Consider the following 24,191-nt stretch of genomic DNA (forward strand, 5'->3'; position numbering starts at 1 on the left):
TCGTTTTGACCTCCGACAACAGTGAAACTCCAACTTAATTAGCAGAGCGCCGTAACGTGCACACCTTAGGTTTCCTTTTGTCCATTGACAAATTCCGCAGCAGCGGAAACCAAAACAGAGAACTATAGTTCCGAGAGAAAGAAAACACAACGGACTTAAATCTAACTATTACATCACATTCATTTTAACCTTTACATTTCACATTTCCTATTTATTTACTGTATGAGACTGAATATAAACTATAAATTTACTATGAATTTTGCATTAATTATGCATCATAAACACAGCACATATTTAACAGCACTTACACTGAATGAATGAATGAGGAAATGAGTTTCCCCTCCCTATGAGAGGGAGGAGACTGAGAGAAACTCAAGGTTTCTTGAAGAAAACCTGCTCCCAACCAGGTTAGGTTCACAGACTCAGTTACCATAGTAACTGACTCCGGGGTTAAGTTACCTCTCTTTCTGGAACGGAAAACCCAGAGTTTCCCTCATCTCAGGTTTAACCAACTCAGAGTTTTCACTAAACCTGCTTTCTGGAACGGGCCCCAGGGTTAGACTCAGAGTTTGTTAAACCTCCTTCCTGGAACGGGCCCCAGGTTTAGTGGTAGGTGCAAGTTAAAAATAAACACTTCAATTTTCACTTCTAGAACTCTGTCACCCATTTGCAATTGTCTTGTATTGTCCCCGGTACCATTGAAGGGGACGTAACAAACATGTTTGAGTACAGCTATGATGTTTGGACATTATGTCATCATGTCGTCCTGATATAAACACCACCATATTCAAAACGGGTGGGAGTCCCAAGACAAGCTCCACTATCAGTTACATCAGCATGTTGACATCAAATTATTAACAATATACAACATAGAAATCTGAGGTATCAGCTTCATGTCAGTTAATGTGGTTTCAACCCAATACGTCAACACAGAGAACCAATATAACATGAAAACAGCTGGTAGAGTTCATTTATTTCTTGATGCAAGTCGACTCTTTGTAAGTGATCAGTGGCAGCAGTGAGGAGGAAACAGTGGCATATGTTGAGGACAGCTACAGTTCACTGACTCTGTGTGTTTGCATATGTGTCCTGCCTCTCTGCTCCCAGCCGTTAAGAGGCCAGTGTTGATCAGTGGCTGTCCAGGCCTTTCAGAGACACTGGTACAACCGGCAGCACAATGATGATGTCACTGACTCTACTGCTGGCCACCCTGGGGCTCCTTGTTCAGGGTGAGACTCTCTTCTGAAAACTTGCTTTGCTTTAGGATGCAACCAGGTTCACCACAATGATGTTCTACTATGATGGAGAAACACTGGAACAAGCAGCATTTACCTTCTTCCATCTGTTCTCCATGTTAAAGAAATGACACTCTTCTGTTTGGATGTTGATCATCTTTCTCTAAGCTGGATTTGTCTCAATAATCCTTCTGCATCTTTTTCAGGTTCATCAGGACAAATCATCCTGACTCAGTTCCTGGATCTCAGTCTGTTGTTGCAGGACAGTCTGTCTCTATCAGATGTAAAACCAGTACAAGTGTTGGTAGCTCCCTCCACTGGTACCTTCAGAAATCTGGAGAAGCTCCTAAACTCCTGATTTATTCAGCTACAACCCGTCAGTCTGGAGTTTCAGATCGTTTTACTGGAAGTGGTTCTGGGACTGACTTCACTCTGACCATCAGAGGAGTCGAGGCTAAAGATTCAGGAGTTTACTACTGTCAGCAGGGTAGCAACTGGCCACTCACACAGTGATACGTAGGAAAAACCTCCCTCAGCTGGAGAGGAACTGATCTGACTCAACAGCTGCACTGAAACTAAAACAACAGAAGCTTAACTCAACTAAAATATATTTTATAATAATTGACTTTGTAACACTAAATATAATTCACCTAACTAGAAGTTATACTGTTTTTAAATTTAAAGGGTTTGAAACATTCTGCTACACATGAAGCTGACCTCTGTCGAAGTATGATTTCAATTATTTGATCAATTTAATCCACAGAGTATGATAAGACATGAACACTAAAACTGAACGTATTATTTATTTATTTTATATCTTACTACTTTTCATAGAAACTCAAACATACTTATTGTTGAAATAATCATGTTGTAAAATTAGAAATCATGTCTAAAACATATTTTAGTCATTTGTAGTTATTTCCTTTTGTCTTATCTTTGCATTTAATGTAAATATTTCCAGAGATTTACTGCCGATCACACTCATTTTATTTCTCTCCATGCGGATGATGTTGTGCTTTTGATTTCAGATTTAGAACATATTTATCAGACTTTGTGTAGTTTGTTTAAATAACAATGAATGTTCTTTAGAGACACTTGAAGCAAATACATATTACAGTCCTTACTATTAACACACTTCAGTCATGAGAGTTGATTGGATGATTTATCACTGCAATCTTCCGACCATGTTCCGACCAAAGGTTTATCCTTATAGACATTGTTTTATATAATCCTATACTGTCTTTCTACAGTCACCATGGAGAAATTAAAACATTTGTTGGATCATTTTGTCTTCAGGATTTCTCAAAGTCAGTAACACAATTAAAGGAGAACTCCGGGCAATTTTTACGTTAATCTTGATGGTATTGTAGATAGCAAAAAGAGCAGCGAATCGATGCTAGCAACACGCAGCTGCTGCTAGCACCGATTCGCCTCAATATCAGTACTCATAGCAGCGATCTTGATTAACGTAAAACTTCCCGGACTTCTTTTAAGAAAAGATGTAATAAGACACTTTGATAATAATAAACATTGGAAACAACTGATTTGATGAAAACGTCTTTATTATCTGGAAACACTGAAATAAAACTGAAACACTGCAACAAGCTGGCAAATAGCGCTGTCAATATACGTCAAATAAAAGACAGTTGCAGCAGTGATGAATTACTCAAGTACAAAACAATGACTGATAATTGTCAGAAAATGTGACAAATGTCGAGAAATGTCACCAAATGTGACCAAAACTTCGAAAAAATGGAAAAAATTAGGAAAAGCAAAAATTTAAAAAGAAGCTGGTAAATGTTTGCGTCTACTGAAACAGGTGAAATAAACCGGCGGAGCTAGTAGCAGAGAGCAGCAAGGTGAGAGCAGTGTCAGAGTAAAACCAGTAGCAGAGTCCCTGCCAGTGAGTCAGCTCAGGACTGGGAACACTGGTCTCTCCTCAGTGTCTCTGAGGAGCGGAGTCTCGCAGAGCCCTGGGTGGCCTCACGAGTGACAGAGCCCACCTTCCTCCACTGGTCTGCAGGGAGCCTCAGGGTGCTGCTCCAGCTGTAGTGGCCGTCCTTCCCCAGCACCCCGGGTCGCCCTGCTCTCCTCCCAGCTGCTGCTGCTGCCGCGTCACCTTCCAGGCCAGACTCCGTCTGAGGGGAAGCCCTTGTTGGCCAGGCACATGGCGTGGCGCTTTTCCCCTGCTCCAGCTCTTCTCTGAAGGGGGGCAGCACTGTCAGGGTGGGGCGCACATCACCTATAGGAGCAGAGGTGGAAATTGTAAAAAAAATATTTTAAATAAGTAAGAACATTTCAAACATCAAAATAAGCATCAAGAACATCAAAGAAATACCAAAAACATGCCAAAAATGCCACAAAAGTCAAAAAATATTTTGTGCTGGTCAGTGGGTACTTTGCTGAAAAGATATTTCAAAGAGGGTTCATTACTGAAAACAGTTAGAGAACCACTGGCTTAGAGGACAGGGAGCACACAGCTGTCAATCAAACACCAGCAACTCCGCCCCCTTTACTGTGTGAGAGTGGGTTATCTTTCCTTTAAGGAGTTTCTGTCAGATGGTTTTTCTGCTCCACCAGTCACTCACTCACACATTGTTTCACTTCCCTTTAAGAAACCTCTCATGCATATCAGCACAGATAGAGTCCTCATATGACCCGAAATACATTAAACTGATTTGATGATTTTAAACTTCAAAATACCAGAAAAAACTTTTTTTCTTGTACTATTTGAAGAAAACAATACAATATAGTTTGAATACATATGCCGTCATCTATGATTTTGTTCAAGGTCGAGGTACATTTATACAAAAATGTTTACTCTCTGAACTCTCAGAAAGGCAAAAGTTAATCAGATCCACTTTTCAAAAGACATTATCAGCTATATAAAACAACTGACAACCATATTTAAAATGTTCACATGACAGATTTAAAAACCTCAGAAAACTGTCAAAGTTATTTCAAACTGAGGTAAGAAGACAATCAGAGAAATTATGAGATGAGAGATTTCAGCTTCATTCTCACTGTTTTGAAGTACGGTACGGTAAGAAGTTCAGTAAAGATTTTTTGAGTTCAATTTCAAGATGAAAGAGGAGAAATGAAGAATCAAACTGAGACTATAAAGTGATTTATATCAGTCCAATGGGACTGATATAAAATCTACCGCAAATGTTCAGACAACAACGAACAAAAACCTCTCACTGTAGAGAGACACGGCTCTCTGACTTTGTCTGACAAAACCTAAACTACAAGTCCTCAAGTTTCTGTCGTCTAAAATATGATTACAAGATTTCTCCTGCCAATCAAACACTTAAATATTTTCATTCGTCATTTAAATTTCAAATAAACAGTATTTTGATTGTTGGTAGAACAATTTTGAAAAATCATAAGAAAATATTGAAAAATCAGATATATCAGCTTTATGCGAGTTAGATGTCTGCAGAAGACAAACATATTGCTCATAAATTAACAAAATACATCAAAAATTGCACTTACATCCAAACTCCAGTCTGGTTCCTCCACCGAACGTGTACCACAGTGATACAAACTGATTGAGCCGTCGTACAAAAACCTCTCACTGTAGAGAGACACGGCTCTCTGACTTTGAACACAACAAACTCAACAAAAACATTCCCAGTTTACCCAGTTTCTGTTATAACTGGTTGAAATGTTTAAAACCTGATTCATTAACTATGAACATGTATATAAGATTTTCTTTGTGAAATGTTAAACATTCACAAGTTAAATGAATTTCTATTTCAGTAAAACAAATTGAATTTAAGAAAAACTGTCTCATGCACCCAGCCAATTGTAAATAACTCATCATAAACTCATGTTTATTGTAAATCATGATCAATTAGAAAAGTAAGAAATCTGTTTGGATTTGTCCCACAGTGATTGGGGACAGTTGTTTATGTGGTAGTGAATTATTGGGAATTCACAAACAATTTTGGAAATTTGAAGATTTGTCGATCAAACTCAAACTAAATCCACATTAAAATGCTTCCTGTCACATTATGAATCAATTCTCTGATAAAGTGATTGATCCGTAGAGAAACAGCATCCTCAGAGTAATCCAAGTCCCTGTTGGAGTCAGTCGGAGCATTTCCATAGAGAGCCACTTTGCATCAGCAGCACCATGCTCCAGTGCTCTGGGAGAGTTTATAGTCCTGAGAGTTGAACACTGGATGACTGACAGCTGTCCTTCATGACAACAGAAGCCCCAGAAATCCTCCTCATCAAAAACATGACTCTGATCTCCGTCCTCATCTGGACTCTCCTCTGCTGCTGCTTCACAGGTAAAGTCCAGAGAATCAAACTCCTCTCCTCTATCAACATCCGTCCCTCTGAAATGAAGCCGACTAAACCGTGATGCTGCTTTATGTTTTTGTCTCTGTATCCTCAGAGTCCAGAGGTCAGGTCACAGTGACTCAGCCTGGAGCAGTGAGCTCTGCTCGGGGAGCCTCTGTCTCCATCAGCTGTAGGACCAGTCAAGATGTTTTCATAGGGACTGCGGATTGGAACAAAGGGAAAAAATATTTGAGCTGGTACCAACAGAGAGATGGAGGAGCTCCTAAACTGCTCATTTACTGGGTTAATGAGCGAGCATCAGGGATTCCAGATCGTTTTTCAGGCAGTGGATCAAACTCTGACTTCACTCTGACCATCAGTGGAGTTGAGGCTGAAGATGCAGCAGTTTATTACTGTCAGAGTTATCATTGGATCAACAGTCAGGCTGTGTTCACACAGTGAAAAATCGTCGTACAAAAACCTCCCTCAGTCAGACTGAACAGAAACTGAACTGACTGCTGCAGCTGGAAGCTACTGCAGAGACTGATACAGTTCACTGAAGACACACACACACACACACACACACACACACACAGCTTGGCAAATATCTTTCATTGTGTCTCTACCAGATTTCCTCCTAAAGGTCAAACAGTCCACCTCAACAACCTGAAAGTTTCCTCAAATGAAGAGAACAGTTCCAGTGAAGAAGCCCAATCAGAACATTCAAATCACAACAACAGCAGAGTCAGCTCCACTGATGTACACACACTAACCACATTCACCGTATATATAAAATCAACATCCACACATCACATTAAAATATGTCAAAACAGTGCATATCCCGCAATGCAAACAATGTTTTCAGCTGGCTGACACACTCACATAGTATCATTAACATATTCTGGGACACAATAATTAGAGTACATGTCACTAAACAAACTATCCCGTTCAAACTTCATACTTATAAGAGTTGTCTATATAAAGAGATAAAGAGTTTTTTGAATAGAAAGTTTTTTGATTTAAACAACTAACAAGTTTGAGGCCTTGATTCATTGGTTCATTTTAATTTACAAGACCCTTCTGGGCCGATCACCACCTTACTTATGTCACCTGCTGCAGCCAAAGTCTGTCAAGTTAAGGAGCTGGTCAGTTGGGTCAAATTTCACCTTCCTCCTCTGGGTTGTAATTCCCTCTAAATTGTAACAACTGCTTGGAAAGTTGTTTGTGCATTTATCTTGTATTGGATCTCAAATTAAGCTTCAGAGGAGGTGTTAAATGCATACATTTTATTTAATAACTTGAAACAGACAGATAGAAAAGTCTAAAGTATCTATCTATCTATCTATCTATCTATCTATCTATCTATCTATCTATAATTGCAGGAACGTCTGTCTGTCTGTGTGGGTGGGTGTTAAGCGCAGATCTCTCAAACCGTTAGTCCGATGGATTTCAAAATTGAAAGGTGTCTTGCTATGGGCACCCTAGCTGTCAACTCTCCCGTTTTTCCCTGGCTTCTCCCGTTTTTTTAGCCCTCTCTCCTGGACCCCTCCCGCTTTGTTATTTCTCCCGGGAAACTCCTGTAATTTGCATGGCCCAAACTCCTTTATAAATAATCGGACCAATATGTTTGTCTAATGTTGACCAGTTGCCAGATCTTGTATGAAGCGCATCCTATTCACACAATCCACCATATACAATTTTCAACCCGTTTGTCATCTCAGCCTGGCAACCTATAACCCTCAACCTGGAAACCTATAACCCTCAACCTGGCAACCTATAACCCTCAACCTGGCAACCTGTAACCCTCAACCTGGAAACCTATAACCCTCAACCTGGCAACCTAGAACCCAGGAGCACAGTTGATCTCTGCGCAAGCTTCGCGGAAAGTTCAGACCCGAAAGCGAGCCGATTAAAAAAGGCAGGTGAAGGCGGCATTCTGCGATGTTCTCTGTCAGATAAATATAGAAGCATGCCCTTTTTAAAAAAAAAAAAAGTAGTCAAAAAATGTTTGCATTTCAGAACCTTAGGAAACGGACAGCGGCCGATACAAACACACTATTAACTCAATAATAAAGCCGTAAAGTTTCAACTCAGGACAGCGCCACTTCTCACAAATACAGATAGGATTGGAGATGAGAAGTTTAACTGACCACCAACTACTGCTGACCTGACGGAGCACCACGACCGGCAGCTCGCGGTGCTCTGTATGCAGCGCACAGCCACCTATTCTGGGGTATCAAGCACGATCAGCTTTGAGGGAAATTAAGAACTCTCTGCACTGGTGGTGGATGTCGTCAATGCACTTGCATCATGTACACATACACGCACTGTGGGGGGATGGAGGCATTTTCATCCAAGAGACGCTATGATTGGTGGATAGGATATGGAGCACGGGATTGACAGCGACATAACCACTCACATTATGACAGACGCTCCACTTAGCACCAATTGCAATGTTTAATTTTAAATGAATGTATCCTACTTGCAGTCTGGCAGACGTGGGTGCTCAGTGGGTGCTCAGTATTTTCCGTGGGTGCTGCCTATGTCTTCCTCTGATGTAGACAGAGCCTACACTAAGTCAATAGATAGTAGGGTATACAGTGGAGTTGGATTTTAAGTGGTTTAGGATCCTTCTGTAAGTCATTTTGGGGTACACTTTGGTTTTGATAAATTCTACAAGCAGCAACACCACAGGCCAAGTAATCAGCCCGTTTTCATCAGGCACAGCACTAGTTAACAGTTAAAGAAAAGGCATGTCAGTAAAATGTTTGAAATATGTTGAGGACAGCTACAGTTCACTGACTCTGTGTGTTTGCATATGTGTCCTGCCTCTCTGCTCCCAGCCGTTAAGAGGCCAGTGTTCATCAGTGGCTGTCCAGACCTTTCAGAGACACTGGCACACCGGCAGCACAATGATGATGTCACTGACTCTACTGCTGGTCACCCTGGGGCTCCTTGTTCAGGGTGAGACTCTCTTCTGAAAACTTTGCTTCAGGATGCAACCAGGTTCACCACAATGATGTTCTGCTATGATGGAGAAACACTGGCACAAGCAGCATTTACCTTCTTCCATCTGTTCTCCATGTTAAAGAAATGACACTCTTCTGTTTGGATGTTGATCATCTTTCTCTAAGCTGGATTTGTCTCAATAACCCTTCTGCATCTTTTTCATGTTTTCAGGTTCATCAGGATAAATCATCCTGACTCAGTCTCCTGGATCTCAGTCTGTTGTTGCAGGACAGACTGTCTTTATCAGATGTAAAACCAGTACAAGTGTTAGTAACTACCTCCACTGGTACCTTCAGAAATCTGGAGAAGCTCCTAAACTCCTGATTTATTCAGTTACAACCCGTCAGTCTGGAGTTTCAGATCGTTTTACTGGAAGTGGTTCTGGGACTGACTTCACTCTGACCATCAGAGGAGTCGAGGCTAAAGATTCAGGAGTTTACTACTGTCAGCAGGGTAGCAACTGGCCACTCACACAGTGATACAACGTGGTACAAAAACCTCCCTCAGCTGGAGAGGAACTGATCTGACTCAACAGCTGCACTGAAACTAAAACAACAGAAGCTTGACTAAACTAAAATATATTTTATAATAATTGACTTTAAACATTGTAACACTAAATATAATTCATCTAACTAGAAGTTATACTCTTTTTAAATATAAAAGGGTTTGAAACATTCTGCTGCACGTGAAGCTAACCTCTGTCGAAGTATGATTTCAATTCTTTGATAAATTTAATCCACAGAGTATGATAACACATGAACACTAAAACTGAACGTATTATTTATTTTATATCTTACTACTTTTCATAGAAACTCAAACATACTTATTGTTGAAATAATCATGTTGTAAAATTAAAAATCATGTCTAAAACATATTTTAGTCATTTGTAGTTATTTCCTTTTGTCTTATCTTTACATTTAATGTAAATATTTCCAGAGATTAAACTGCCGATCACACTCATTTTATTTCTCTCCATGCGGATGATGTTGTGCTTTAAATTTCAGATTTAGAACATATTTATCAGACTTTGTGTAGTTTGTTTAAATAATAATGAATGTTCTTTAGAGAAACTTAAAGCAAATACATATTACAGTCCTTAGTATTAACACACTTCAGTAATAAGAGATGATTGGATGATTTATCGTTGAAATGTTCCGACCATGAGTTTTGTTCCAAAGGTTTATCATTATAGACATTGTTTTATATAATCCTATACTGTCTTTCTACAGTCACCATGGAGATATTAAAACATGTTTGTTGGATCAGTTTGTCTTCAGGATTTCATAAAGTCAGTAACACCATTAAGAAAAGATGTAATAAGACACTTTGATAATAATCATTGGAAACAACTGATTTGATGAAAACGTGTTTATTATCTGGAAACACTGAAATAAAACTGAAACAATGCAACAAGCTTGCAAATAGCACTGTCAATACACATCAAATAAAAGACATAGTTGCAGCAGTGATGAATTACTCAAGTACAACAAAATGAGACTGACAATTGTCGGAAAATGTGACCAAAACTTCAGAAAAATTGACTAAAACTTAGGAAAAACTGACGAAAAAGTCAGAAGAAGTGACAAAAATGTCAAACAAGCTGGTAAATGTGTCTACTGAAACAGGTGAAATAAAAGCCAGAGCTAGTTGCAGAGAGCAGAGTGAGAGCAGTGTCAGAGTAAAACCAGTAGCAGAGTCCCTGCCAGTGAGTCAGCTCAGGACTGGGAACACTGGTCTCTCCTCAGTGTCTCTGAGAGCGGAGTCTGGGAGCCCTGGGTGGCCTCACAGGTCACAGAGCCCACCTTCCTCCACTGGTCTGCAGGGAGCCTCAGGGTGCTGCTCCAGCTGTAGTGGCCGTCCTTCCCCAGCACCCCGGGGCTCCTGCTCTCCTCCCAGCTGCTGCTGCTGCTGCCGTCCACCTTCCAGGCCAGACTCCAGTCTGAGGGGAAGCCCTTGTTGGCCAGGCACATGAGCGTGGCCTTCCCCTGCTCCAGCTCTTCTCTGGAGGGGGGCAGCACTGTCAGGGTGGGGCGCAAATCACCTATAGGAGCAGAGGTGGAAAGAGTTAAAAAATGTTCTACATAAGACCAAATGCCCCAAATGTCTAAATAAGCGACAAAAAATTTGGAAAAATGCCATAAACTTCAAATAAAGCAACATAAACGTGGAAAGAGCATAAAAGAAAACACTGAAAGAAGCCAATATGTCTAAAAAAGTGTCAAAAATGTCGACAAAGGCAATAAAAATGTACCAAAGAACAAAGAAAAGGTGGAATAAAATCACAAAAAAACCTGCCAAACCCCCCACACAAAAAATGTTCAGCGAGGGATGCACATCACCTAGGAGACACCAATCAGCTCAGAACAGTATTTCCCAAACTGGGTTATGGGTACTAGTGTTACTACAGGGGGGATGAGTCATTTAAAAATAAAAAGAAAGTTAAATAAAAAATTACCAGACATGCATAATCCCTAAAACTATTATACTATGAATGATGAATGAAATTAAGGGATTCTGAACATTAAAAAATTGCATTTAACTGTTTTTCATTTACAAGGTTATTGTTTAGTAAATCCAACAGTGATGGTGCAGCATTGTACTACCTCTTTATATAGCTGTTTTTTCTACCAAAAAGGTTTTGTGCTGGTCAGTGGGTACTTGACTGAAAAGATATTTCAAAGAGGGTTCATTACTGAAAACAGTTAGAGAACCACTGGCTTAGAGGACAGGGAGCACACAGCTGTCAATCAAACACCAGCAACTCCGCCCCCTTTACTGTGTGAGAGTGGGTTATCTTTCCTTTAAGGAGTTTCTGTCAGATGGTTTTTCTGCTCCACCAGTCACTCACTCACACATTGTTTCACTTCCCTTTAAGAAACCTCTCATGCATATCAGCACAGAAAGAGTCCTCATATGACCCGAAATACATCAAACAGCACTGGACATGAAATAGATATATTTTAAATTTCAAAATATCAGAGAAAATCTTTTTGTTTTATACGTTTTGAAGAAAACAATGCAATACAGTTGGAATACATATTCTGTCATCTATGATTTTGTTCACAGTCCAGGTACATTTATCCAAAATGTTTACTCTCTGAACTCTCAGAAAGGCAAAAGTTAATCAGATCCACTTTTAAAGGACATTATCAGCTATATAAAACAACTGACGACCAGATTTAAAATGTTCATACGGCAGATTTAAAAGCCTGAAAAAACTTTCAGTTATTTCAAACTGAGGTAAAAAGACGATCACAAATTATGAGACCAGAGATTTCAGCTTCATTCTCACTGTTTCACACAATTTAGTTTTAAACACTTTAAAATAAAGAAATTAAGGCTACATTTGAAACATTTTGACGTACGGAAAGAATAGTTCAGTAAAGCTTTTTTGAGTTCAACTTCAAGATTAAAGAGGAGAAATGAAGATTCAAACTGAGTCTATAAAGTGATTTATATCAGTCCAATGGGAGTTTAAATCTACTGCAAATGTTCAGTCCCTGAAATTCAACCTTTAGCTGATGATATGATATTCAATATTTGAGCAGAAACTTACTTCCAACATCCAGTCTGGTTCCTCCACCAAAAGTCCACCACAGTGATACAAACTGACTGAGTGGTCGTACAAAAACCTCTCACTGTAGAGAGACACGGCTCTCTGACTTTGTCTGACAAAACCTAAACTACAAGTCCTCAAGTTTCTGTCGTCTAAAATCTGATTACAAGATTTCTCCTGCCAATCAAACACTTAACAATGTTTTTATTCATGATTTAAATTTCAAATAAAAAACTGTATTTTGATTGTTGGTAGAACAATTTTGAAAAATCGTAATAAATTATGTAAAATCTGATATTTCAGCTTTTAGAGAGTTAGATGTCTGCAGAAGACAAAAACATTGCTCATGAATTAACAAAATACATCAAAAAATGAACTTACTTCCAACATCCAGTCTGGTTCCTCCACCGAACGTGTACCACAGTGATACAAACTGATTGAGCCGTCGTACAAAAACCTCTCACTGTAGAGAGACACGGCTCTCTGACTTTGAACACAACAAACTCAACAACACACACTTCCTGTTTTTTAAAGAATTTATTTCACTGTATATGTATTAAGCACTGCAACAATGTTAAAGAATTGCTCACATATTTACAGATTTATTGTTAAATTTGTCTGAAAGTGAAATTGATCCCTCGAACAATAAATGAAATGAGACAGAGAAGTTCTTAAAAGAAATGTCTCCACAGTGATCGAGTCAAATCCACATAAAAATGCTTCCTGTCACATTCTGAATCAATCCTCTGATAAAGTGATTGATCCGTAGAGAAACAGCATCCTCAGAGTAATCCAAGTCCCTGTTGGAGTCAGTCGGAGCATTTCCATAGAGAGCCACTTTGCATCAGCAGCACCATGCTCCAGTGCTCTGGGAGAGTTTATAGTCCTGAGAGTTGAACACTGGATGACTGACAGCTGTCCTTCATGACAACAGAAGCCCCAGAAATCCTCCTCATCAAAAACATGACTCTGATCTCCGTCCTCATCTGGACTCTCCTCTGCTGCTGCTTCACAGGTAAAGTCCAGAGAATCAAACTCCTCTCCTCTATCAACATCCGTCCCTCTGAAATGAAGCCGACTAAACCGTGATGCTGCTTTATGTTTTTGTCTCTGTATCCTCAGAGTCCAGAGGTCAGGTCACAGTGACTCAGCCTGGAGCAGTGAGCTCTGCTCGGGGAGCCTCCATCTCCATCAGCTGTAGGCTCAGCCCAAAAGTTTATGTAGCGCCTTCAAGTTGGGGTTCGAACAGTGGGAAAAACGTTTTGCACTGGTACCAACAGAGAGATGGAGAAGCTCCTAAACTGCTCATTTACTGGGTTAATGAGCGAGCATCAGGAATTTCAGGTCGTTTTTCAGGCAGTGGATCAAACTCTGACTTCACTCTGACCATCAGTGGAGTTGAGGCTGAAGATGCAGCAGTTTATTACTGTCAGAGTTATCATTACATCAACAGTCAGTATGTGTTCACACAGTGAAAAAGCGTCGTACAAAAACCTCCCTCAGTCAGACTGAACAGAAACTGAACTGACTGCTGCAGCTGGAAGATACTGCAGAGACTGATACAGTTCACTGAAGACACACACACACACACACACACACACACACACACACACACACACACACACACACACACACACATATCTTCCACTGTGTCTCTACCAGATTTCCTCCTAAAGGTCAAACAGTCCACCTCAACAACCTGAAAGTTTCCTTAAATGAAGAGAACAGTTCCAGTGAAGAAGCCCAATCAGAACATTCAAATCACAACAACAGCAGAGTCCGCTACACTGATGTACACACACTAACCTAATTCACCGTATATATAACACCATCATCCACACATCACATTAAAATATGTCAAGACACTGACGCAGCATATCTGCAATTCAACAAATGTTTTCAGTGGCTGAAACGCTCACTTTGCCATGAACATAATGGTATCTGGGACACAATTCATACAGAACATGTCACTTAATTTAAACAACTAACAAGTGGCCTTTATTCATTGGTTCACTTTAATTAACAAGACCCTTCTAGTCCGATCACCACCTTACTTATGTCACCTGCTGCATCCAAAGTCCGACATCCAATACCAGGTCCTCACTTCATATTCAATGAAGCATTCACTAATCCAAGTCTGCCTCTGGTCTCACATCTTTTCAATCTGCTGCCCCTCACCACTGGAAAGCTCTGCAAAAGATTCTTAAACTTGACAAAATCATTTCCATTTCATCTTTTAAAACCACCATCTCATCCTTGTTCACAGGGCCGTACTGGGACTGAAAATCAGCCCGGGACTTTAAGCTGGAGAGGCCTTTTACACGTTATTTGCAGTTATTTTAATTCTAATAGTGTTTTTACGGTATAAAGAGAATCAGATTACGCTGAAGACCTTCAAGAAACTTTAGGATGACACCTGCCTCCTCAGGTTGTATAAGCAAGTCACCACTGCACTGAACACAACCAGGTCAGCAAAACCTAATCTCCAACACATAAGTCACAGTATCACTGCTAACTACCAGCTTGTCATGTGCAGTCAGTTGAGTGTGATAAAATAGTTACAAATACTCACACTGATATACTCAAAAACCAATACAATACGTCCCATAAAATAGAGATTTGTGTGTGTGTGTGTGTGTGTGTGTGTGTGTGTGTGTGTGTGTGTGTGTGTGTGTGTGTCCTTACTTTCTCAGCTTGGCTCCCTGGCTCAGCTTGCCCTGTGATGGACCCTGCCTCTGCTTACGGATTGTGCAGCTACATATCATATGCATGAGAAGAACATCAGTTATAAATATGACTAAGAATAAAACATTTTCTAGTTCAATCTGTGCTTCAGTCAAGTTATTATCTAGTATGTGGAACTATTGGCATTTTATCCTATATGCAAAAATCTGATTGATTGATTTGCCTAATATGATTGCCTACGCAGCCCGCACACCGCCCCTACCTGTTTCCTGCTCTTCCTCTCTTCTCCTGTCTCCTCCTCCTGCTGCTCCTCCTCCTCCCCCTTTCTCTCCTGCTCCTCCTCCTCTCTCCTGCTACCTACCTCACATCACCAAATCCAAACCTGACTGAAAGTGAACTCTTTTTCGGCACCTTAAGTTTGAGCCAATCGGATGTCAGGAAAAATCAGTTACGCCCGTTAGGAAGGGGCCGCTTCGTATCCCCCTCAAGACAGAAAGTATTGGTTTGGCCCGGTCTGAAACACACACACAGACACAGCGCTCCGCTGCAGCTGAACGGCCGGCCAGGCCGGTCGCGTATGAGAAAAAAAAAACAAAAACGTATGGACCACCGGCCGGTTCGGCCTGAAATGGACCGGCCATTCGGGATTGTTCCCGGTATTCCCGATGGCCAATCCGCCCCTGCTTGTTCACCATCATATACAGTTGCTTTTCCACATCATAATTTCCCAGCTAAACATTTGCAAGGTTTCTCCTTTTCTTATTCACCCATGTATCTGTGCACTTCTCTCGTTTCACGTGTTGACTGCTGTCTGTATTGTGTTTTAAATTGTATTTTATGTCACTAAAACTGTATGTCTAATTTATTTTACTCTCTAGCCCTCCTTTCTTTCCCCTGAGTAGCTTTGTGAGGCTACCATTGTAAATAACATCCTGTTCTTAACCCTCTGGTTGTCCTAGGATCAAAGTTGACCAATTTTCCAAAAAGTTTCTATATCATAAATTTTGGGGTTCTTTCAACCAAATTTTTAAACAAAATACTACTTAGCTCTCTAAACCCTGTTTGTTTAAAGTAAGTAAGTAAAGTTTATTTCTAGAACACATTTAAACACAGTTTAAGCTGACCAAAATGCTGTACAAACAAGAACTAAGGTGCTGTATTAACCCTTGTTTAGAGAGCAATTCTCAACAAAGTAAACGGAAGACATAATCTCTAGTGTAGTCTTTGGTCACTGGGACCCGAAGGACAACACAAGGGTTAAAGAAGAATTGATAATAGAACGTTGAAAAAAAATGTCAAGAAAGTACAGAGAATGGTAACAAACACATATTGACAATAACTTTGAAAAGCGACAAAAGTGTTTGAAAAAGGACGCCCCAAAACCCAGAAAAACAAAAGTTGCATGGTCGACAGGGAAGACAACACAAGGGTTAATGACTTTCCGGTAAAAAATTAAGATTCAATAAAAATGTTCCTCTGAGATTTGTCCATAATACAGCAAAATTGTAGTTTGATATACTGCATTTACTGTATATTTTAATGGGATTTATGAATTCACCTATCGCATCTCGTGGTGAAGCTTGTCCGCGCGCTATTCTCCCACATGTAGGGAACCTGGTAAATTAACCTGCAACATGTCAGCTGTTTGAAAATTCTTCAGCGTGTGGCAGAAGATAACAAGTTTACAATATGCAACACCTGCAAGGAGGGAGACAGTAGGGCGTGGAGGGACCACACCAAAAACCAAAATCACATTTTTTTTTTTTTATGGATATTGGATGTGAAATGAAGGAAATGGTTCTAACGTTGCTCTTTAGATGTGTGGGAATTTCCCACACCAGGAGTAATTCTATATAGTTCTATTTTATAGTGATCCATTATCTGTTCAAAATATGTTCTATGTTCTGTGCAAAATGTTCTATTAAAGAAAAGATAGAAAATAAATATTTGTGTGTGCTGTAAAGTGGTTAGAAAAAATGAAATCGGAATTGGCTAAAATCTGTATTGGCTGGCCTAACTCACTGAAAATCGGAATCGGTCTAGAAAACTGTAATCGGTGCATCTCTAGTTAAATGTAAAGTCTAAAATATTAAAAGTTAAAGGAAAGGCATGTATGTATAATGTTTGAATTAACAGAGAAAAAGGCCGCTGCTCACTGATTTAAAGCTCTTAAACATTGTTACGTTCCAGGCAGAGTAGAAAACTGCCTGTCGTCATGTCTTTTCTCTCCAGGTGAGAACACTGATTACTTTCCACCTGTGCAGCCGGTAAAACAGGATTAGTTCCCTCAGGCTGGTCCAATCAGCAATCAAGGCAGTCAAGGAAAGGAGCACACCTGAGATGAGTTTAGTCTCTCTGCTCTCTGATGTTTTATGTTCAATCTTTTAAAAGATAAACTTGTATGTAGTAGGAGGTTGAGGACTTTAGGTGAGTTAGGGGAACATGGACATTTTAACACGCGAACAGGGGCCCGCAAGCGGTTTTAGGTGAAAACTCTGAGTTGGTTAACTCTGAGATGAAGGAAACTCTGGGTTTTCCGTTCCAGAAAGAGAGGTGTAACTTCACCTCAGAGTTAGTCTATGGTAACTGAGTCTGTGAACTCACCTTGGGGAGCAGGTTTTCTTCAAGAAACCCTTGAGTTTCTCTCAGTCTCCTCTCTCATAGGAGGGGAAACTCATTTCATTCATTCATTCAGTCTGTATCAGGCACATATTCATGTAGTTTGTTATCTGCATGAATAAAAATTGTTGGTTTATGTTAGGCAGACTATAAAATGTTTTTTTCTGAAACATGTCTGTCCTTTGCGATCGACATCCCGTTGATGAAAAAGCTGTATTAATTCAGAGAGTTTACGTCGGGAGATGATATTGAGTCCCGACTAGATGTTTTTCATTTCCACATAACCGATTTGAGAGGTATTTTTTATCACAGTCTATTAGATATGTAGATAGGCTACCTTATCCTTCCACTAGTTCAACATCGTGGACAGGCTTTAACATCCCAGCAGATTCTTTGTGTCGCATTACGTTTTTTGCAAACGGCAGTTTTCTTTATAACAGCAGCGGATCATACTGTAATAGTAAAGCCACTGTATGTAGAGCCGTCAGAAAAATGAGATCGCTATGAAACGTTTTTCAAACGTGTTCCCTGGACACAAACCAGTGAGAGCCATTAAATAGAAAAAAATGATTATACTTATAATTCTGTTAATGATCATGGTGCTGCAGCCTCAGAATGGGAATAGTATAGTTTACTTTTTCGCCCGCAGGATTGCACCTGAATAAAATTATAGGTGTAGCCTACAATTCCAGTTTTCACCAGTAGCCTAATATTATAAGTTAACTATGAAATTAATACACTGTTAATGCGTACGCATTGACTCGAGCAGCAATTTTCTCCCACACTAGTTCTCTCTCTTTTGCAGCAGGAGCCGCTGTCTTGCTTTTTTAACGAAATACTTGTTCAAACTCGCTGTTTGTGCGCATGAGTATTTCCGCCGACCGGTTTGTTTGTGGTTGTTACCATGGTGACTCGTAGAATCATGGCTCCATTCATACTGCCTTATGTGCACGCGCGTAACCCTGAGTGAACATACTCCGAGTTGATTGAACCAACTCAAATCAGCTGTTCTGCAACCGAAAACTCAGAGTTTCCATCTCAGGTAAATCAACTCAGAGATCAGAGCCCCGTTCCAGGAAGTAGGTTTAACAAACTCTGAGTCTAACCCTGATTGTGATAAAAAATGACTGTGAAAAAAAAAATAAAAAAAATAAAATAAAAAATGACTGTGATAAAATGAAAAAATGTGGAAATGAAAAAACTCAATATCATCTCCCGACGTAAACTCTCTGAATTAATACAGCTTTTTCATCAACGGGATCATCGACAAAAGGACATGACATGTTTCAGAAAAAAAACATTTTATAGTCTGCCTAACATAAACCAATACGTTTTTTTATTCATGCAGATAACAAACTGCATTAAAATGCGCCTGATACAGACTGAATGAATGAGGAAATGAGTTTCCCCTCCCTCTGAGAGGGAGGAGACTGAGAGAAACTCGAGGTTTCTTGAAGAAAACCTGCTCCCAACCAGGTTAGGTTCACAGACTCAGTTACCATAGTAACTGACTCCGGGGTTAAGTTACCTCTCTTTCTGGAACGGAAAACCCAGAGTTTCCCTCATCTCAGGGTTAACCAACTCAGAGTTTTCACTAAACCTGCTTTCTGGAACGGGCCCCAGGGTTAGACTCAGAGTTTGTTAAACCTCCTTCCTGGAACGGGCCCCAGGTTTAGTGGTAGGTGCAAGTTAAAAATAAACACTTCAATGTTCACTTCTACAACTCTGTCACCCATTTGCAATTGTCTTGTATTGTCCCCGGTACCATTGAAGGGGACGTAACAAACATGTTTGAGTACAGCTATGATGTTTGGACATTATGTCATCATGTCGTCCTGATATAAACACCACCATATTCAAAACGGGTGGGAGTCCCAAGACAAGCTCCACTATCAGTTACATCAGCATGTTGACATCAAATTATTAACAATATACAACATAGAAATCTGAGGTATCAGCTTCATGTCAGTTAATGTGGTTTCAACCCAATACGTCAACACAGAGAATCAATATAACATGAAAACAGCTGGTAGAGTTCATTTATTTCTTGATGCAAGTCGACTCTTTGTAAGTGATCAGTGGCAGCAGTGAGGAGGAAACAGTGTGACATGTTGAGGACAGCTACAGTTCACTGACTCTGTGTGTTTGCATATGTGTCCTGCCTCTCTGCTCCCAGCCGTTAAGAGGCCAGTGTTGATCAGTGGCTGTCCAGGCCTTTCAGAGACACTGGTACACCGGCAGCACAATGATGATGTCACTGACTCTACTGCTGGCCACCCTGGGGCTCCTTGTTCAGGGTGAGACTCTCTTCTGAAAACTTTGCTTTAGGATGCAACCAGGTTCACCACAATGATGTTCTGCTATGATGGAGAAACACTGGAACAAGCAGCATTTACCTTCTTCCATCTGTTCTCCATGTTAAAGAAATGACACTCTTCTGTTTGGATGTTGATCATCTTTCTCTAAGCTGGATTTGTCTCAATAATCCTTCTGCATCTTTTTCAGGTTCATCAGGACAAATCATCCTGACTCAGTCTCCTGGATCTCAGTCTGTTGTTGCAGGACAGTCTGTCTCTATCAGATGTAAAACCAGTACAAGTGTTGGTAGCTACCTCCACTGGTACCTTCAGAAATCTGGAGAAGCTCCTAAACTCCTGATTTATTCAGCTACAACCCGTCAGTCTGGAGTTTCAGATCGTTTTACTGGAAGTGGTTCTGGGACTGACTTCACTCTGACCATCAGAGGAGTCGAGGCTAAAGATTCAGGAGTTTACTACTGTCAGCAGGGTAGCAACTGGCCACTCACACAGTGATACAACGTCGTACAAAAACCTCCCTCAGCTGGAGAGGAACTGATCTGACTCAACAGCTGCACTGAAACTAAAACAACAGAAGCTTAACTCAACTAAAATATATTTTATAATAATTGACTTTGTAACACTAAATATAATTCACCTAACTAGAAGTTATACTGTTTTTAAATTTAAAGGGTTTGAAACATTCTGCTACACATGAAGCTGACCTCTGTCGAAGTATGATTTCAATTATTTGATCAATTTAATCCACAGAGTATGATAAGACATGAACACTAAAACTGAACGTATTATTTATTTATTTTATATCTTACTACTTTTCATAGAAACTCAAACATACTTATTGTTGAAATAATCATGTTGTAAAATTAGAAATCATGTCTAAAACATATTTTAGTCATTTGTAGTTATTTCCTTTTGTCTTATCTTTGCATTTAATGTAAATATTTCCAGAGATTAAACTGCCGATCACACTCATTTTATTTCTCTCCATGCGGATGATGTTGTGCTTTTGATTTCAGATTTAGAACATATTTATCAGACTTTGTGTAGTTTGTTTAAATAACAATGAATGTTCTTTAGAGACACTTGAAGCAAATACATATTACAGTCCTTACTATTAACACACTTCAGTCATGAGAGTTGATTGGATGATTTATCACTGAAATCTTCCCACATGTTCCGACCAAAGATTTATCCTTATAGACATTGTTTTATATAATCCTATACTGTCTTTCTACAGTCACCATGGAGAAATTAAAACATTTGTTGGATCATTTTGTCTTCAGGATTTCTCAAAGTCAGTAACACAATTAAAGGAGAACTCCGGGCAATTTTTACGTTAATCTTGATGGCTATATGTATATGAGTACTGTCGATAGCAAAAAAAACGAGCCGAATCGATGCTAGCAACACGGAGCTGCTGCTAGCACCGATTCGGCTCGTTTTTTTGCTATCGACAGTACTCATATAAATAAAGCGATCTTGATTAACGTAAAACTTGCCCGGAGTTCTTTAAGAAAAGATGTAATAAGACACTTTGATAATAATAAACATTGGAAACAACTGATTTGATGAAAACGTCTTTATTATCTGGAAACACTGAAATAAAACTGAAACACTGCAACAAGCTGGCAAATAGCGCTGTCAATATACGTCAAATAAAAGACAGTTGCAGCAGTGATGAATTACTCAAGTACAAAACAATGACTGACAATTGTCAGAAAATGTGACCAAATGTCAGAAAATGTCACCAAATGTGAGCAAAACTTCGAAAAAATGGAAAAAATTAGGAAAAGCAAAAATTTAAAAGAAGCTGGTAAATGTGTCTACTGAAACAGGTGAAATAAAAGCCAGAGCTAGTAGCAGAGAGCAGAGTGAGAGCAGTGTCAGAGTAAAACCAGTAGCAGAGTCCCTGCCAGTGAGTCAGCTCAGGACTGGGAACACTGGTCTCTCCTCAGTGTCTCTGAGAGCGGAGTCTGCGAGCCCTGGGTGGCCTCACAGGTCACAGAGCCCACCTTCCTCCACTGGTCTGCAGGGAGCCTCAGGGTGCTGCTCCAGCTGTAGTGGCCGTCCTTCCCCAGCACCCCGGGGCTCCTGCTCTCCTCCCAGCTGCTGCTGCTGCTGCTGCTGCTGCGTCCACCTTCCAGGCCAGACTCCAGTCTGAGGGGAAGCCCTTGTTGGCCAGGCACATGAGCGTGGCCTTCCCCTGCTCCAGCTCTTCTCTGGAGGGGGGCAGCACTGTCAGGGTGGGGCGCACATCACCTATAGGAGCAGAGGTGGAAATTGTTAAAAAATATTTTAAATAAGTAAGAACATTTCAAACATCAAAATAAGCATCAAGAACATCAAAGAAATACCAAAAACATGCCAAAAATGCCACAAAAGTCAAAAAATATTTTGTGCTGGTCCATGGGTACTTTGCTGAAAAGATATTTCAAAGAGGGTTTATTAGTGAAAACAGTTAGAGAACCACTGGCTTAGAGGACAGGGAGCACACAGCTGTCAATCAAACACCAGCAACTCCGCCCCCTTTACTGTGTGAGAGTGGGTTATCTTTCCTTTAAGGAGTTTCTGTCAGATGGTTTTTCTGCTCCACCAGTCACTCACTCACACATTGTTTCACTTCCCTTTAAGAAACCTCTCATGCATATCAGCACAGAAAGAGTCCTCATATGACCCGAAATACATCAAACTGCACTGGACATAAAATAAAATAAATACAAAATCTTTTTGTTTTAACTATTTCAAGAAAACAATACAATACAGTTTGAATACATATGCTGTCATCCATGATTTTGTTCAAAGTTGAGGTACATTTATACAAAAATGTTTACTTTCTGAACTCTCAGAAAGGCAAAAGTTAATCAGATCCACTTTTTAAAGGACATTATCAGCTATATAAAACAACTGACGACCAGATTCAAAATGTTCATACGACAGATTTAAAAGCCTCAGAAAACTGTCAAAGTTATTTCATATTGCGGTGAGAAGACAATCAGAGAAATTATGAGATGAGAGATTTCAGCTTCATTCTCACTGTTTTGAAGTACGGTATGGTAAGAGAAGTTCAGTAAAGATTTTTTGAGTTCAATTGCAAGATGAAAGAGGAGAAATGAAGAATCAAACTGAGACTATAAAGTGATCTATATCAGTCCAAACGGACTGATATAAAATCTACCGCAAATGTTCAGACAACAACGAACAAAAACCTCTCACTGTAGAGAGACACGGCTCTCTGACTTTGTCTGACAAAACCTAAACTACAAGTCCTCAAGTTTCTGTTGTCTAAAATATGATTACAAGATTTCTCCTGCCAATCAAACACTTAAATATTTTCATTCGTCATTTAAATTTCAAATAAACAGTATTTTGATTGTTGGTAGAACAATTTTGAAAAATCATAAGAAAATATTGAAAAATCAGATATATCAGCTTTATGCGAGTTAGATGTCTGCAGAAGACAAACATATTGCTCATAAATTAACAAAATACATCAAAAATTGCACTTACATCCAAACTCCAGTCTGGTTCCTCCACCAAAAGTCCTCCACAGTGATACAAACTGATTGAGCCGTCGTACAAAAACCTCTCACTGTAGAGAGACACGGCTCTCTGACTTTGAACACAACAAACTCAACAAAAACACTCCCAGTTTACCCAGTTTCTGTTATAACTGGTTGAAATGTTTAAAACCTGATTCATTAACTATGAACATGTATATAAGATTTTCTTTGTGAAATGTTAAACATTCACAAGTTAAATGAATTTCTATTTCAGTAAAACAAATTGAATTTAAGAAAAACTGTCTCATGCACCCAGCCAATTGTAAATAACTCATCATAAACTCATGTTTATTGTAAATCATGATCAATTAGAAAAGTAAGAAATCTGTTTGGATTTGTCCCACAGTGTTGTTGTTGTTTATGTGGTAGTGAATTAGTGGGAATTCACAAACAATTTTGGTTGGAAAATTTGTCGATCAAACTCAAACTAAATTTTTTGAGAGTTTATAGTCCTGAGAGTTGAACACTGGATGACTGACAGCTGTCCTTCATGACAACAGAAGCCCCAGAAATCCTCCTCATCAAAAACATGACTCTGATCTCCGTCCTCATCTGGACTCTCCTCTGCTGCTGCTTCACAGGTAAAGTCCAGAGAATCAAACTCCTCTCCTCTATCAACATCCGTCCCTCTGAAATGAAGCCGACTAAACCGTGATGCTGCTTTATGTTTTTGTCTCTGTATCCTCAGAGTCCAGAGGTCAGGTCACAGTGACTCAGCCTGGAGCAGTGAGCTCTGCTCGGGGAGACTCCGTCTCCATCAGCTGTAGGACCAGTCGAGATGTTTATGTACCGACCCATTCAAGTTGGGGTTCGAATATTGGAAAACAAGTTTTGCACTGGTACCAACAGAGAGATGGAGAAGCTCTTAAACCACTCCTTTACTTTGTTAATGAGCGAGCATCAGGGATTCCAGATCGTT

At 39.8% G+C, this 24,191-nt stretch overlaps 5 gene segments (V, D, J or C); 4 read left to right on the plus strand and 1 right to left on the minus strand.

Annotated features, from left to right (window-relative positions):
- The first annotated feature begins 5,481 nt into the window (after positions 1-5,481).
- Positions 5,482-5,987, plus strand: LOC120572060. The segment is given in 2 exon segments: positions 5,482-5,533; positions 5,641-5,987. Coding segments are annotated over 2 exon segments (399 nt in total).
- A 2,441-nt stretch (positions 5,988-8,428) lies between these two features.
- LOC120572056 lies at positions 8,429-9,140 on the plus strand. The segment is given in 2 exon segments: positions 8,429-8,489; positions 8,706-9,140. Coding segments are annotated over 2 exon segments (408 nt in total).
- A 747-nt stretch (positions 9,141-9,887) lies between these two features.
- Positions 9,888-12,508, minus strand: LOC120572081. The segment is given in 2 exon segments: positions 9,888-10,575; positions 12,472-12,508. A coding segment is annotated over 1 exon segment (255 nt).
- Positions 12,509-13,053: 545 nt separating this feature from the next.
- Positions 13,054-13,618, plus strand: LOC120572057. The segment is given in 2 exon segments: positions 13,054-13,105; positions 13,213-13,618. Coding segments are annotated over 2 exon segments (405 nt in total).
- A 5,945-nt stretch (positions 13,619-19,563) lies between these two features.
- Positions 19,564-24,191, plus strand: part of LOC120572047 — a 217,143-nt gene continuing 212,515 nt past the window's right edge. The window contains 2 exon segments of the V gene segment in view: positions 19,564-19,691; positions 19,900-20,197. Of these exon segments, the coding sequence occupies positions 19,640-19,691; positions 19,900-20,197 (350 nt within the window).

Source organism: Perca fluviatilis, chromosome 13 (assembly GCF_010015445.1).
Source record: "Perca fluviatilis chromosome 13, GENO_Pfluv_1.0, whole genome shotgun sequence".
NCBI classification, from domain to species: domain Eukaryota; kingdom Metazoa; phylum Chordata; class Actinopteri; order Perciformes; family Percidae; genus Perca; species Perca fluviatilis.